This window comes from Hippopotamus amphibius, chromosome 11, assembly GCF_030028045.1.
Source record: "Hippopotamus amphibius kiboko isolate mHipAmp2 chromosome 11, mHipAmp2.hap2, whole genome shotgun sequence".
Classification (NCBI taxonomy): Eukaryota; Metazoa; Chordata; class Mammalia; order Artiodactyla; family Hippopotamidae; genus Hippopotamus; species Hippopotamus amphibius.
The window spans coordinates 78747172-78760299 of record NC_080196.1 but is presented as its reverse complement, the minus strand read 5'-3'; the positions used below and the strand labels follow the sequence as shown (position 1 = coordinate 78760299).

At 44.7% G+C, this 13128-nt stretch overlaps 1 protein-coding gene across 2 annotated transcripts in view; it reads left to right on the top strand.

Moving 5' to 3' along the window:
- The window catches only part of MYOM1 (myomesin 1), a 132033-nt gene extending 120107 nt beyond the window's left edge, over window positions 1-11926 (top strand). For both annotated transcript variants that reach the window (XM_057699304.1, XM_057699303.1), the window contains 7 exons: window positions 316-354; window positions 435-540; window positions 3650-3813; window positions 5981-6017; window positions 6261-6283; window positions 8173-8228; window positions 11090-11926. In XM_057699304.1, coding sequence (XP_057555287.1) covers window positions 316-354; window positions 435-540; window positions 3650-3813; window positions 5981-6017; window positions 6261-6283; window positions 8173-8228; window positions 11090-11383 — 719 coding nt within the window. In that variant the 3' untranslated portion in view covers window positions 11384-11926. The remainder of the gene's footprint in view (window positions 1-315; window positions 355-434; window positions 541-3649; window positions 3814-5980; window positions 6018-6260; window positions 6284-8172; window positions 8229-11089) is intronic.
- Window positions 11927-13128: the final 1202 nt, after the last annotated feature.

The window sequence follows — 13128 nt, the reverse complement described above, 5'->3', positions numbered from 1 at the left end:
GCCAAGAAACTTCCTGGAAATCTCACCATGGCTCTTTGTCTAGAATGTGAATGTAGTGACAGTTACAAAGAATTTGAGGGAACAAAAATATCAAAATAAGAGAAGGAATCTTTTATTTATTTATTTTTTTAAGGAATCTTTTAAAACTTGATAAAAATTTGAGTTCTTTGCTCAGAGAGCACTTGTTACCAATTGGTCAATGTGTTCACCTTGTGATAGGGTGTTTTTGAGAGCACATGTGACTAACAGTTTGAGATTTGACTTGACATTGAGCATTTTTATACTAAAGGTTTGTTTGTGAATCTCTATCCACAGCCTTTAAAGAACTGATGGCCGAAGTGTGTAAAACAATAGGTAAGGTCTCACAACGCAATGCTTCATTCTTCTCCAGGACGGGCCTACAGGAGTGTGAAATATGTGTTTTCTTCTTGCAGCTTTGTCTGCGACAGACCTGAAGATCCAGAGCACAGCTGAGGGCATCCGGCTGTACTCTTCCGTTACTTACTACGTGGATGACCTGAAAGTTAACTGGTCCCACAAGTAAGTAAATAAAAACGGAACTGCTGTGTACAAATTCTTTCCCCACTGAGGGAAGGGACTGGGAAAAGCAACAGCCCTCTCAGGTAAGGAGTCTTCTTACTTCCCAGGTCTGATGTTGATGAGTGTAGGACAGAAGGACCCAGGCCATCCCTTCAGTGTGACGTTAGCACTCTCCCTCAGCTTGTACGTGGTGAGGCCCATGATGGGGAGGCCCGTGATGGCATGAAGCATTCGTCTGTGTGATCTGGGACATATCATAATTCCTAGGCGCCTCTGTAATGTGACCCCTGCCTCCATACAGTCGTGCTTTGCCAGATTCTCATCCACACACCTATCCCGCGTTGTGCTCAGGAACAGAATTCAAGCAACATTGCACCAGATTTCCTGTTGTGTGAGTTGATGGCCATTGACCCAAGAAGCCTGACCCAGAGCAGTGCCCAAGTTTATCATCGTTGTTGTTTGTGGCAGTTGGCATAGTCAGGCATTAGCATGTTTCCTAGGAAGGCTTTGGAGATCTCAAGATGACCTTGGGAATATGTATTTGAACTGGGTTGAGACTGAAGATCTATTCTAATCCCAGGCTTCCTTTGTGCAGTTATAGAGGGATTTCACTCAAGTTCTCCTCAGGGATTCCAAGAGCTGAAATAGGTTTCTTAGTCAAACCAGGTCTCCCATTTACACCATCAACAGGGTCCCTGACCTCTGTGCTTCCTTGAAATTCCCTAAGCTGAAAGAGACCAGCAGGCTGCCTTAGAAATCTGGTGGGGCAAATCCACCTTCAGTCCACTCTTGGGATGCAGCGGACGCTCATTCCCGAAGTCCTTATGGGCCCTGCTGAGCTGAAGGTCACCCTGGCATCCCTGGGAGGAGACGGACAGTAACGTTTATTTAGATCTTCCCTTCAGTAGGCATTTACTCCAGCCCTTTAGATATATGAATTCATTTAACATTCAGACTCTATGAGGTGCTACTTCCCACTTTAGTGACTAGGAAGTTCAGACCCAGCTATGTGACCGGTGTGGAGGGCGGAGCCCAGGCAGCCTGGCTCCAGAGCCCCACCTCCTACATCAGGGCACTGCCCCTGGGTTCAAGTTGCATTAAAAGTCTAGATTGAACATTTAACCAGAACTGGGTCTCACGAAACAGTCATTTGTGTTTTCCTTACAATGACTTTACTATTGTGCAGAACAGTATTTTATCACGTTTTTTAGTATTACTATTAAGTTCCTGAGTTCTTAAAGAAATGAGAACACATGAAATTCCCCTTGGAATGCTTGGAGTTTCATTCCTTTGTTCTGTTTCTTTCAGAATACATTTTAGGAACGTAATTGTAAGTTAAAATAGATCAAATTCTAGGAAATTCCTCTGTGACATCTAGAACATTCTAATATATCTGTCTGAAAAATAAGAGAAATTAACTGAATCATCAATCAAAATGCTTTACATCATCTCTAAAAGAAATACATGTTCAAAAAAACTAGAACATTGGGTTTTGAGGAAACTGCTCTGAGACTAGCAAGGCATAAGCTTCGTTTGGTCTAGTCAGCTAAGTGAGTGTTTCGTGTGCACACAGATGTGTGCCTGGAAAAGGTTCAGGAACCAAGGACTGGTTTTTTTCTGTGTCTTTATGTAAGTATGTGGTGTGATGAGAAAAAACCTTGAAATGCGTTTGGGTCTTGGCTTTGCTCCTGTCTTCCCTTGGATCTTGGGCAAGTCATCTAATTTTTTGAATCTCAGGTTTCTCTCATATAAAATGTGCACAATAATACCTGTTCTACCTCATAACACTGAAGGACCCAATGAGAGAATTAATGGTACTTTGTAAACCGTGAAGTGCTTTACAAACATAAGGTACTATTATGCATGTTAGCCAGAGATTAAAGAATTCAACTTACCATAGCAAAGCAGAGAATTATCTGTCTTTTTAACTCTCTAAGACATATACTGTATTGCTCAGGCTAAAGCCTATGGGTACAGATGGGTTCCTTTACCCTATATTTTATGGCATTTTAATTTTAATATCTTTTAAAGAGTGTAGCATATAAGAAACATGCTGAATGTTTAATTGAAATCTGAAAATTTTTTGGTGGAGATTTTTGGGTTTTTTTAAAATTTCATTTTGTTTATTACAACCACAAACATAATACATGCTTGCTTTAGAAAATATACTTAATATCAGATTACAAATTAGAAAGAGTTTATAATATGATATCATCCATGGTTTTCCTAGCCATAGTATGAACATTTTGGGGCATTTCCTTCCGGTCTTTTCTCTATGCATAATTGTTGCAGTAATAAAGCAGTTTTGTATACTGCCTTTTTTTTCTTATTTCCTCACAGTTACAAACTCTTCATAGAGTTTCTTTTAACATCATTGAGAGTACACTACCTCTGCCTTTCTCTTACTTCGTCTGTAACAGTAGCATTTCTAGACCGTCAAAAAAAAAACCCCAAAGGGTTCTATTTGCTTTTATTCTCTTATAGAGAGTACAAAGCATGGGCCTGCTCGTAACCTACTACAGAATACAGGGAAACATATCCAGGGTCACAGAAGGCGCCTCATTCATTTTGGTGGCAACTCTGCTTTTCATTTATTCTCGGCCCTACTACTGACTGCATATTGACATTTGTTTTAAATAGCTTTGTAACCACGTGTGTCAATAGATGTCAGCCACAGATGAACCTTGTTAGGTCTGTTTTTAACTAGCCTGTAAAATCCCATTTATAGCCACGGACCATCTGCGTGAAATATGCAGTAATATAATATGGACTTTGGCCTTTTCACTTTAAAGATTCCCTTAGTCCTACAAATAAACCTGAGCAGAAACAAAGATAATTAATACTCCTGAGAAGTATTGGTGCTACAATCTGGGCCCCAGATCGCTATTGGGAATGAAATGTGCAGACTGCCAGACCCCCACCCCAGGCCTTGGAATCCACGCTCTGTGATTCAGGGCCCATAATTTCTCTGAAGCAGAAGAACACATGCGGATCCCATGTTATTTGAAAGTCTGTAAAACTTTATGGTAAATCCTTCAGTAAGAGACAAAGCAAAGATAAGCTCTGGATGAAAGCCAGTGGTAATGATGTTTTCTTTTGATAAAAACAGCGGGACTGCCATTAAGTACACTGACAGAGTTAAGAGTGGGGTCACCGGGGAGCAGATCTGGCTGCAAATCAACGAGCCCACTCCGAATGACAAAGGGAAATACGTGATGGAGCTCTTTGATGGCAAAACTGGACACCAGAAGATGGTGGATCTTTCTGGACAAGGTAAACGGATATTCTACAAGTTAGAATCTATTGTGGAGATGTGGCATTTTAAAAAGAACGAAGGGTGATAAGAGGGCATTACATTTGACTGTTGGAAGATGCCACTACTTGATGACTTTGACTACTGGAGATTTTAATAAAGCAGTTTAAATTCAGCCACGGTGGTAGAAGCAAAAATTCAGTGAGTGGAGAATCAGTAAAAAGTAAAGTGGAGACAGTGAACATGGAGAGAAAGCACTGCTCTTTCAAGAGACTTACAGAGAAGGGCAGGTTGATTTACAATCAACTGAGCAAGAACAAACACTGAAAAAGGATCGTTTTATGGTGACTGAAAAGTGAGCATGTTCATAGAGTCCAAGAAATGGTTGATTTGGAAAGATGCGAGATGTGAGCGACAGGGAATAACTGATGACTCAGGGCCCTGAAGGACAGAAGCTCGGAGATGCAGGGCAGCAGTGAACACACTGGCTTTGGGAAGGAGCAGGGGTACCTTTTCTTCAGAAACCAGAGGGGAGTAAATGTGAACAAGCAAAGACAGATACTGAGGGGAACAGAGGGAAGTTAGAAAAGTGGCCTCAGATTTCTTGGCTGTTTGCTGGGAGAAAGGGGGGCTCTGGAGAGAATAAAGACAAGGAGAAGAAAGTAATGAGATGCGGAAGGGGGTTTTCCATCTAAGAACAGACAGGAAAGGTGATGCGCAGCTATTAGTTAGAATTTAAAAAATTGAAAGATGTATGATCACAAATAAAAAGTTAAAAACCCTGTGCCATTTTTCCCTCTCCTGGTACTTCACTCATCTTGTTCTTCCACGAGGAAAGAAAAGAGTGTGTGTGAAGTTACCAAAGGAGACTGTGGGCTGACTTCCCTACCACCTCGTATACTAAAATGCAATGACTCTTCATGTTTTCATCCTCAGAGTAGATTCACAACTTAGAGAGCAGCCTTTCAACCCTGCCTCAGGTTGTTTCATGCTGTGTCCCCCTCCCCTGACCCCCATCCACCCTCTGTGACTGGAAGGGCTCCCTGAAGGACCTCTGTGGGGATGAGCCACTGCCACAGGGACGCGGTCCCCCCCCCACCCCGCCACACTGTTCCCGAGTCACACCCTGCAGAGACGGTGATGGGGGATCACTTCTGTGGCCCATCTGACACTTTGAGACACAACAGAAAAGGGAGACAAGAAGTGGGCAGATACATTCAGAGCCTGTTTAAAATTTGCTTTTACTCTCTGCCCACTGAAGCTCATTGAACCACCCCACTACCAAGTCCCCCTTAAGCAAGAGGCCCTGGATTCTCTGACCAGCATTGTCACCGGCAGCAAACACACTGGCTCAGCCGTGCCCGGCTCTTTCTAGTGTGGCGTGAGCAAGAAGAGTGGCCCTAAGTAGCCTGCTTTAGCCCAGCTGGTCTCCCTCCAGAGGCTCTAAGCCTGGCTTTATGCTTATTTTTCCCACCTGTAAAAGAAAGGGGCGGACTAGTATCATGTACATATTTTCTAGACATAAAATGTTGTGATTCCCAGTCCACAGAGGAGCTTAAAGACCAGCTGAGAGAGATTTTAAAATGAAGCTTTCTGCCTGAAGTCTCAGAAAAAGTAATTATTTTAGAGCTCCATAGCTCTCATTTCTTTGTCTCCCCGTCTTTTATTTCATCTCCTGCACAATGTAGAAACGTCGCTTCGGGCCAGCACCGGCACACGCTGTGATCGCAGTAACTCCTCATGCTCTTTACCACCAGCAGATGGGCCAGACCACAGGACAGAGCACTGAACTGTCTGGCTGGGAGGCTGTGACGTGCAGGATGATTTAATGAGAGGACAGCTTTTCTGACGCTCAGGGTGCTTAATCCTTGTTAGAAACAGACCTTTCTACCCATTTCATCTTTGGCAGAGCGAATCTTTGTCTTTCTGTTTGGAGGGTTGAAGGCTTCTCACTGAATTGAGAGCTTCTAAAATCCATTGTTTCATACTTTCTGTCTAGAAAGTGTTTGCCTGTCTTGTTAAGCCCATCAGGTTGTAGAGGGACTGCTCGAGCGCAGCCTCATTCAAAGCCAGCCGAGTCTGATCTGGACCGAATTCAATTGCCCTCAGAGTGTGAGCTCTAATAGACCCCTGTGTGTGCCCAGTCCTGGGTGAGAAAATTCTAACTTCTCTTTTTTTCTCTTCAAGCATACGATGAAGCCTTTGCTGAATTCCAGAGATTAAAGTAAGTCCCTCTTTCCCAGCAATGCCACCTGATGCCACCGCGGGCACTCTTGTCTCTGACGCGTGCCACTCCCCATCTGCGTGGCAGAGGGGCTTTCATTTGGGCAAGTGCAGCCTGAGCAGCACTTCCTGCTGCATTGCTGAACAGCAAAAACATGAACTGCATTCTAGGTGGCTACTTTGAAGTAACACTAAAACAAAATCCTTCTTTGTTTGCATGTTTGTTCGTTTCTCTCAACCACAGACAAGCTGCCATCGCCGAGAAAAGTAAGTAAACACCTTCGCCTTTATTCCGCATGTGGTTTCAAAATACAACTTATGTTTTTCTGTTATGATTGCAGATGAAGGAGAGTAAAAGTGTTTTTTTTTTTTCCTTTTCTTTCATTTGTCTGTATATATTTTAAATCTTAGGTGTTCTGCATGTGTTTTCACTTAGTCTCTTGAGTAAGACTATCTGTGAAAAGGTCTCAGGTTACACTGTAAGAGTGGTGCTCAGCCTTGACTTGAAAAATCTTTAAGCTGCAAATCACACAGTAGGTTGTTAATCATGGCAGCAGGCGCTGTGTGTCAGAAAAATGAACATACATTAAAGAAAAGAAGAAATAGGAAACATTGTAGATTTGGTATCAGGTAAATCACTATAGCTGGTCCCCCAACAAGTAGTCCCATTTTCCTGAGGGGCTGAATAAGGCCAAGTGACCCTGACCAGTGGTCAAGCCTGTATCCCCAGAAATGTGCTCACTCCTGACCTTTCTCAACCGAGCTTCACACACAGATTTCTAGTAGAACTCAGTCTACAGGATCCCGGGAGGCACAGATGAATCATCGTGACAATTCAGGTTCTTTCTCAGTGTGGGAGCAGAATGTGAAAACCGTTGAGGGTTACAGTTGTAAGGCTGGCCCTGAGCTTGGGTGGAAGGGAACCAGGAGGAGGAGGAGTGACAAGTAGAGTTGTCCATCCATCTGTCAGTGGCTCCCGGTCACTCAGGAGGGAACGTTTCACCTTTGGTCTGCAAGGCCCTCCTCCCTCCTTCCCCCTCCCTGCTCATGCCCAGGGCTTGTGAGGCTGTGGCTGATAGAAATGGGGCCGAGGCCAGCACCAGGCACAGCGAGTGAGCGTCAGAACCAGAGCCAGGCCTTGCCCCGTTCTTGAACTTTCCTGTGGACCAGGAGCCTACCCCTCCCTCTGGTTCACAAGCTCCTTCCTGAGGTCTCTGGACCACAGCAGCTTACAGCCAAAAGAGACCTGAGAGCCCTTCTAGCTTCATGTTCTTAAGCATTTGAATAGAACACTCAAACAAAATCTTCCACACGGACCCAATATATAAAATAGGTAAGAGCTGAATTATCTTCGTTGAAGTCAGGATAAATCCTATGGACGCCGTGGAGCAGAGTTTAGAAGCTTCACATCCACAAGTTTTATGCAAGACCCCCCACCCCCACCCCACCCATGGGAGACTGAGGTCCATACAGTGACGTGACTCACCTAATACCACACAGCAGGTGGCACAGGGGGCCAGGTGATGGGTTGGGCCCACAAGTGGTGTAAAGGCAACAGAATCAGCAGGAGAAGGCAGACAAAACTCATTCAAAGCTTTGGCCTGACTTAGTGGAGAAGGGGATGTAGAAATAAGGATGTAGAGTCACACATTCATTGCAGTAGGCTAAAAATGAGAGCGTGGTGGCCACTGCGTTAGTGTTGAGTGAATGACAGAAAGGCGTCTTTCCCTGGGGCTGAGGCAGTCACACCCACAGCACATGGCAATGTGGAATCAGCCCTGGATTTCAGCACCCTTCCCACCCCTGTCCCCTCAGCCTAGACAGGGGCCCTGCAGAGCATACCAAGAACGCTGAGCCCACTGAGCTACAGGAGAGCCAGGGCTGAGAGCAGCCGGAAAAGTTACAGAGCAGATTTTGATACGACAGAGTGGTCTCAAGTCGATATTTCAGGTACAGACAGAGGCACCCGTGTGTGAAGAAGATGAACATTCAGAATTACTGGGTTGTTTTCTTATTTTGTATATTGAAAGCAGGTATAAAATAACTATAAGGAGAGGGAAACTAACTAGGAAAATGAGTTCTGCCGGGTGTGTTTGTATGGGGGACTGCTGGCGCTCATGGTTTCAGTGATTAACCAGATATGCCTGTGCTTGCAGATCGCGCCCGGGTGGTGGGCGGTCTCCCCGATGTGGTCACCATCCAGGAGGGCAAGGTAAGCACGGGGCGCTCCTGTCCCCCAGTTCTTCCCCACTAGGAAGGGGTGCCAGTGCTCCAGACTGCGTTCCTTCTTTTAAGATACAGCCCACCATCTTCACCTTACACTGCAGCTGCTTATGCCTGACTTCAGAATAGCCACACACAGGTTCAAAACATGGTCAGTTTTCCACTCATCTTAATGTCCTGTAGGCCAGGCATCAGGATGCATGTTTGTCTGATGTGGGCACACGTAGGACTTTTAGTATCTTTCCAGAATTGATTTCCCTATAATGTCAGGAGAAGCGGAATATGTTCAGTCATAACTATGTGATGAACATAATTGAAGAAGCAACCTCTAATACTAGTGGAGAATGGGCTGACCTATGAGATTCCTCACCTTTGGAGGGAAACGTGCTGCTCTGTGAATTTCTATAGGCCCCTTCTCAGCTGAAAACTGATTTATTTCATTTGGTTTTAAACTGGTATTTCTTGGCTCCATAATAATCTCTCTGAAGAGCAGTGAACGTAATTTTTAACCTGGATTCACTTTCTTCATCCCTGTGATTCATTAAAACAAGTTTAATATGCCAGTCACAGGAGGAGGGGTGTTTGTAGTGGAACAAAACCTTTTCTCACCTCCAAAGAGCAATGAGGACGTATGATGGATGATTAGGACTAAGGTGATGAACAGGGTGTATCTAAGGCTTTAGTGAGAGGTCGATTTCATCCAGCTGTGTTTCTTCGTGCCTGGAAAATAGGACCACAGTTGACTTTAAGCTCAACCGCTGCAGGTTTGCTTTTGTTTTTAAACTCCATTTCCCATTTTCTCACCTAACGAGGTTCAAAATATTCAACTCACTGGGTGGTAGTGAGAATTAAGAGAGAGAATGCATGTGAAAGCATTTTGTAATCTATAACTCGAATCTATAGTATAGGTAATAGTTTTCCCAGACACCTAAGGTATGTGGGAGTTTAGTTTTGATAAAAGTTTTAAACTGCAAGAAATCACAGTTTCCCAGAACCTATACCTGGTCCACTTGGATAAGTTTAATGCCAATAGTTTGACTCATATTTTTCTTGCTGAAATGTGTTTGCAGAATAATTCAGTAAGAAGTGCTAATTAATCATGGAAAGAAAACAAATTTCTAAATATCTACCCAATTCTAAATGATACTCTTACAGAAGAGGTAACTGGTGATCATATAAGTTCTTTCTAGATAGCAGAATATCATTTTCTCTGTATATGGTCAGCTCTAGCTCTTCTCCTTATAATTTCTGGACCTCGGTAAGGAAAAAATGCAAGAATGGAATTTAAAATTTGAAGTAAATTCAACATCTTTGGTCGTCAGAGAAGTGCAAATTAAAACCACAATGAAATATCATGGCACACCTATCAGAATTGTTAAAATAAAAAACAATGACAACAACAAATGCTGGTGAAGATGCAGAGAGACAGAATCGCTCCTACATTGCTGGTGGAAATGTAGACCAAAATTATACAGCCACTCAGGAAAAGGGTTTGGCAATTTCTTTTTAAAAAAATGAAATATATATTTACCATACAATCCAGTAGTTGTACTTCTGGGCATTTCTCTCAGAGAAATTGAAACTTATGTTCACATAAAAGCCTGCACACAAATGTTCATAGCAGCTTTATTCATAATAGCCCCACACTGGAAACAGCCAGATGACCCTTAACAGGTAGATGCAAACCATGGCACACTTGTCAGCGATAGAAAGGGACAAACTACTGATACCTGCAGTAACTTGGATGAGTCCGCAAGGAATTATGCTCAGTGAAAAAGACACTCTCAAAACGTTACATACTGTATGATGCTATTTATATAATGCTTTGGAAGTTATAAAAATTTAGAAATGGAAAACAGATGACTAGTGGTTGCCAGGTAGGAATGAGCTTGGGAGGGGAAAAGTGGGTGTAGTTATAAAGGATATCAGGAGGGATACTTGTGGGGATGCAAACGTTCTGCATCTTGACGGAGGTGGTGGATACACGAACTTAGAAAGCCGATAGAATTGAATATAATTGAACACACAAAACATCAAGTACAAGAGAAACTAAGGAAATCTAAGATCAATGTATTATATCAATGTCAGTGTACTGGTTGTGATATTATACTGTAGTTTTGTAAAGTGTTGCTATTGGGGGAAACTGGGTAAAGGATACACAGAAGCCATTATTTCTTACACTTGTATATGAATCTGTGATTATCTAAAAAATATTTCAACAAAAAAGTAAAGTAAAATTAGAGCCCTAAACATTGATCTTTTAAAATAAGAGGGGTTCAGCACAGATGGTAATATAATCAAATATTAGGAACTAGGAATACATTTTGGCAGAGCACCTTTGCAACTGCAACAGCTCAAGTGGGTTTGGGGGAAGAAATAAAATGAGGAAGATGGGGTATGAAAATGAGTCACATTATCGGAAGCAGTTGTTAGGATTCTGCTGCCGGGCTCTGTGACACAAGTGAAATGCAAAAGCAAGCAGGTGGAGATCATGGCAACGAGGAGATTTCTCTACTGAGACAGAGTCCAAAATGCCACCTTAGAACAAAAGGCATCTGTGTGTTTATGGGAACTGGAAGCAAATGCCTGTGTGGGGCTTTGAGGATAAAGGATAAATGTTCCAGAAGCCGGATAGCCAAGGCCCCAAAGAAACCTACTCAGGTGTCATTTCAAACTGTAACTCACACAGGTGCACACAGCCCAGCCCCAGGAGGTGGGGGGGGGGGGGGGGGGGAGGTGGGGTTTATGTTTATCCTCCTTAGGGTCAGGCCAGCCCCCAGAAGGACGCTTCAAGTAGGATCGTTACCTCTGATACACATCTCCTTCGCTCTCATAAAACCTGTTTTGCAGGCGCTTAACCTCACCTGCATCGTGTGGGGCGACCCAACTCCAGAGGTCTCCTGGCTGAAGAACGAGAAGCTCCTGGACTCCGACCAGCACTGCAACCTCAGGTTCGAGGCGGGCAAGACCGCCTACTTCACCATCAGCGGGGTCAGGACAGCAGACTCCGGCAAGTACGGGCTGGTGGTGAAGAACAAGTACGGCTCGGAGACCAGCGACTTCACCGTCAGTGTGTTCATCCCGGAGGAGGAGGCGAGGATGGCCACCGAGGAGCCTCTGAAGGGCAACAAGAAGGCCAAGTGACCGGAGGGCGAGGGGGGCGAGGGGGGCGAGCTGAGCCGAGGGGCCTTAGGTTCCGTGTGGGCAGACGGTTCGGGCTGAGAGCACAGAAGTGTCCCTGCTTCCTTACTCCCTATTTTTGTGCTGGCTTTGGGGGTGGGGGAGGGATTGTCAAATCTTTATTCATATAAGAAAGCACCAACTAACGACATTTTAATCGTTTTTCTTTATCTATAAATTGTGTTAAGAAAATAACATTGGTAGCACAAATAATAGGAAACAGTTTTAAGGCAAAGACCAGAATTAAGTCACAGGGACGTTGAATGATGGTTGGAGGAATGTGCTGTGGAGCCGTTTGGACTTGGCCAGCCTTTCAGCACTCAGTTGCCCTGGTTCTCAGTGCTAGGGCAGCATCCCGTCAAGACGAGACAAGCTGTTAAGCTAACTGGTCTGTGTTGTGTGTTGTAACATGAACAGTGTGCGTTGTATGGGTGGGCCTGGTGATTTGGAAGCTCTTGGTCCCAATAAACAGTTCACACCCCCTCCTCTCCTCTGTCCATGCAGCTCTCGTTCTTCCTGTTTTAGCTGCCCAGGTGGGTGGCCTCTGATCCACCTTTCTCGCTGCTTCTTGTAACAAGACTTCTGATTTAAATTCCTTTTGGTTAAAGCAGTGCCTTCATAACACAATCACATAGGGCATCCCAGGTTGGTTCAGGTTCGGAGATGTGAGATTGCTCTGTCACTGTACATCTGGCAGCTCACCAGACAATCCATCAGGTCTATTCATTGTTGAGACACCCAGAGTCACTGAATGTAATGTGTCAGTGAAGGATAATAAGACAACGTGGTACGTCTAGTGCCAGAATGGGCTACTAAAGGCCGCAGCTAAGAACAGAAAGCACTAAAGAATCGTCAGTCTGAGTTCAGAGGACTGCCAGCACTGGGGCCTGCCCCTCCTGGCAGGGCTTTCTGCTGAGGGAGTTTGGGCCTTCCCGCACCCCTACCCCTACCACCCCCCCAACCACCACACACACACACACACAGACATGCACACACACACACAATCACTCACACACACAATCACACAACAGGAGGAAAATAGTAACTGTGAAAGCCACCTCTGCCTTCGTCCTGTCAGGGGTCAGGGATGGGACGACAGACTCCCTCGCACAGTTCGGAGGGGCACCTGCACATCCTCTCCTTTGCAAAGTTTGGGACTGGAGCTTGCCTCTCACCATAGCCCCTGCTGTCGTCCTGACACCGACCACCAGCCAGAGGGAGTTGCTGCGCTCACACTGTCACAAGCGGCAGGTGGGTGAGTTTCCCAGGGTCCCATGGACCCTGTAGAAGGTGCCAACCTGAGCAGGCTGATCTCCCTGCTGGACCAGAGGACCCCAAAGAAAGTGGACACCTATAAGGGAGCCACAGAGAAGAGAAGGGGGTGAAGCAGGGGCAGCTCTGTCCAAGGAGCTGTGCAGGTGAGAGGCCCGAGACTCTCTCCACAGGACTCTGGGCACAGCACAAGCACCAGAAGCTGAGCCCCCAGGGAGTAGGGAGGTCAGCCACCCCTCCCCAGCTCCATGCCCCTGGAAATATGAAAAATTTTGAGTCCTCTTAAATGTTCTCAAATTATACATAAACTTAGTAAGACTTCAACATAAAGTCACAATCAGTTAGACATTTTAGTTAGAATCATACGCTAAGCTATTACTAGGATAAATTATCTAAAACATTACGAGTACATAAAAATCAAATATGCACAGACTCCA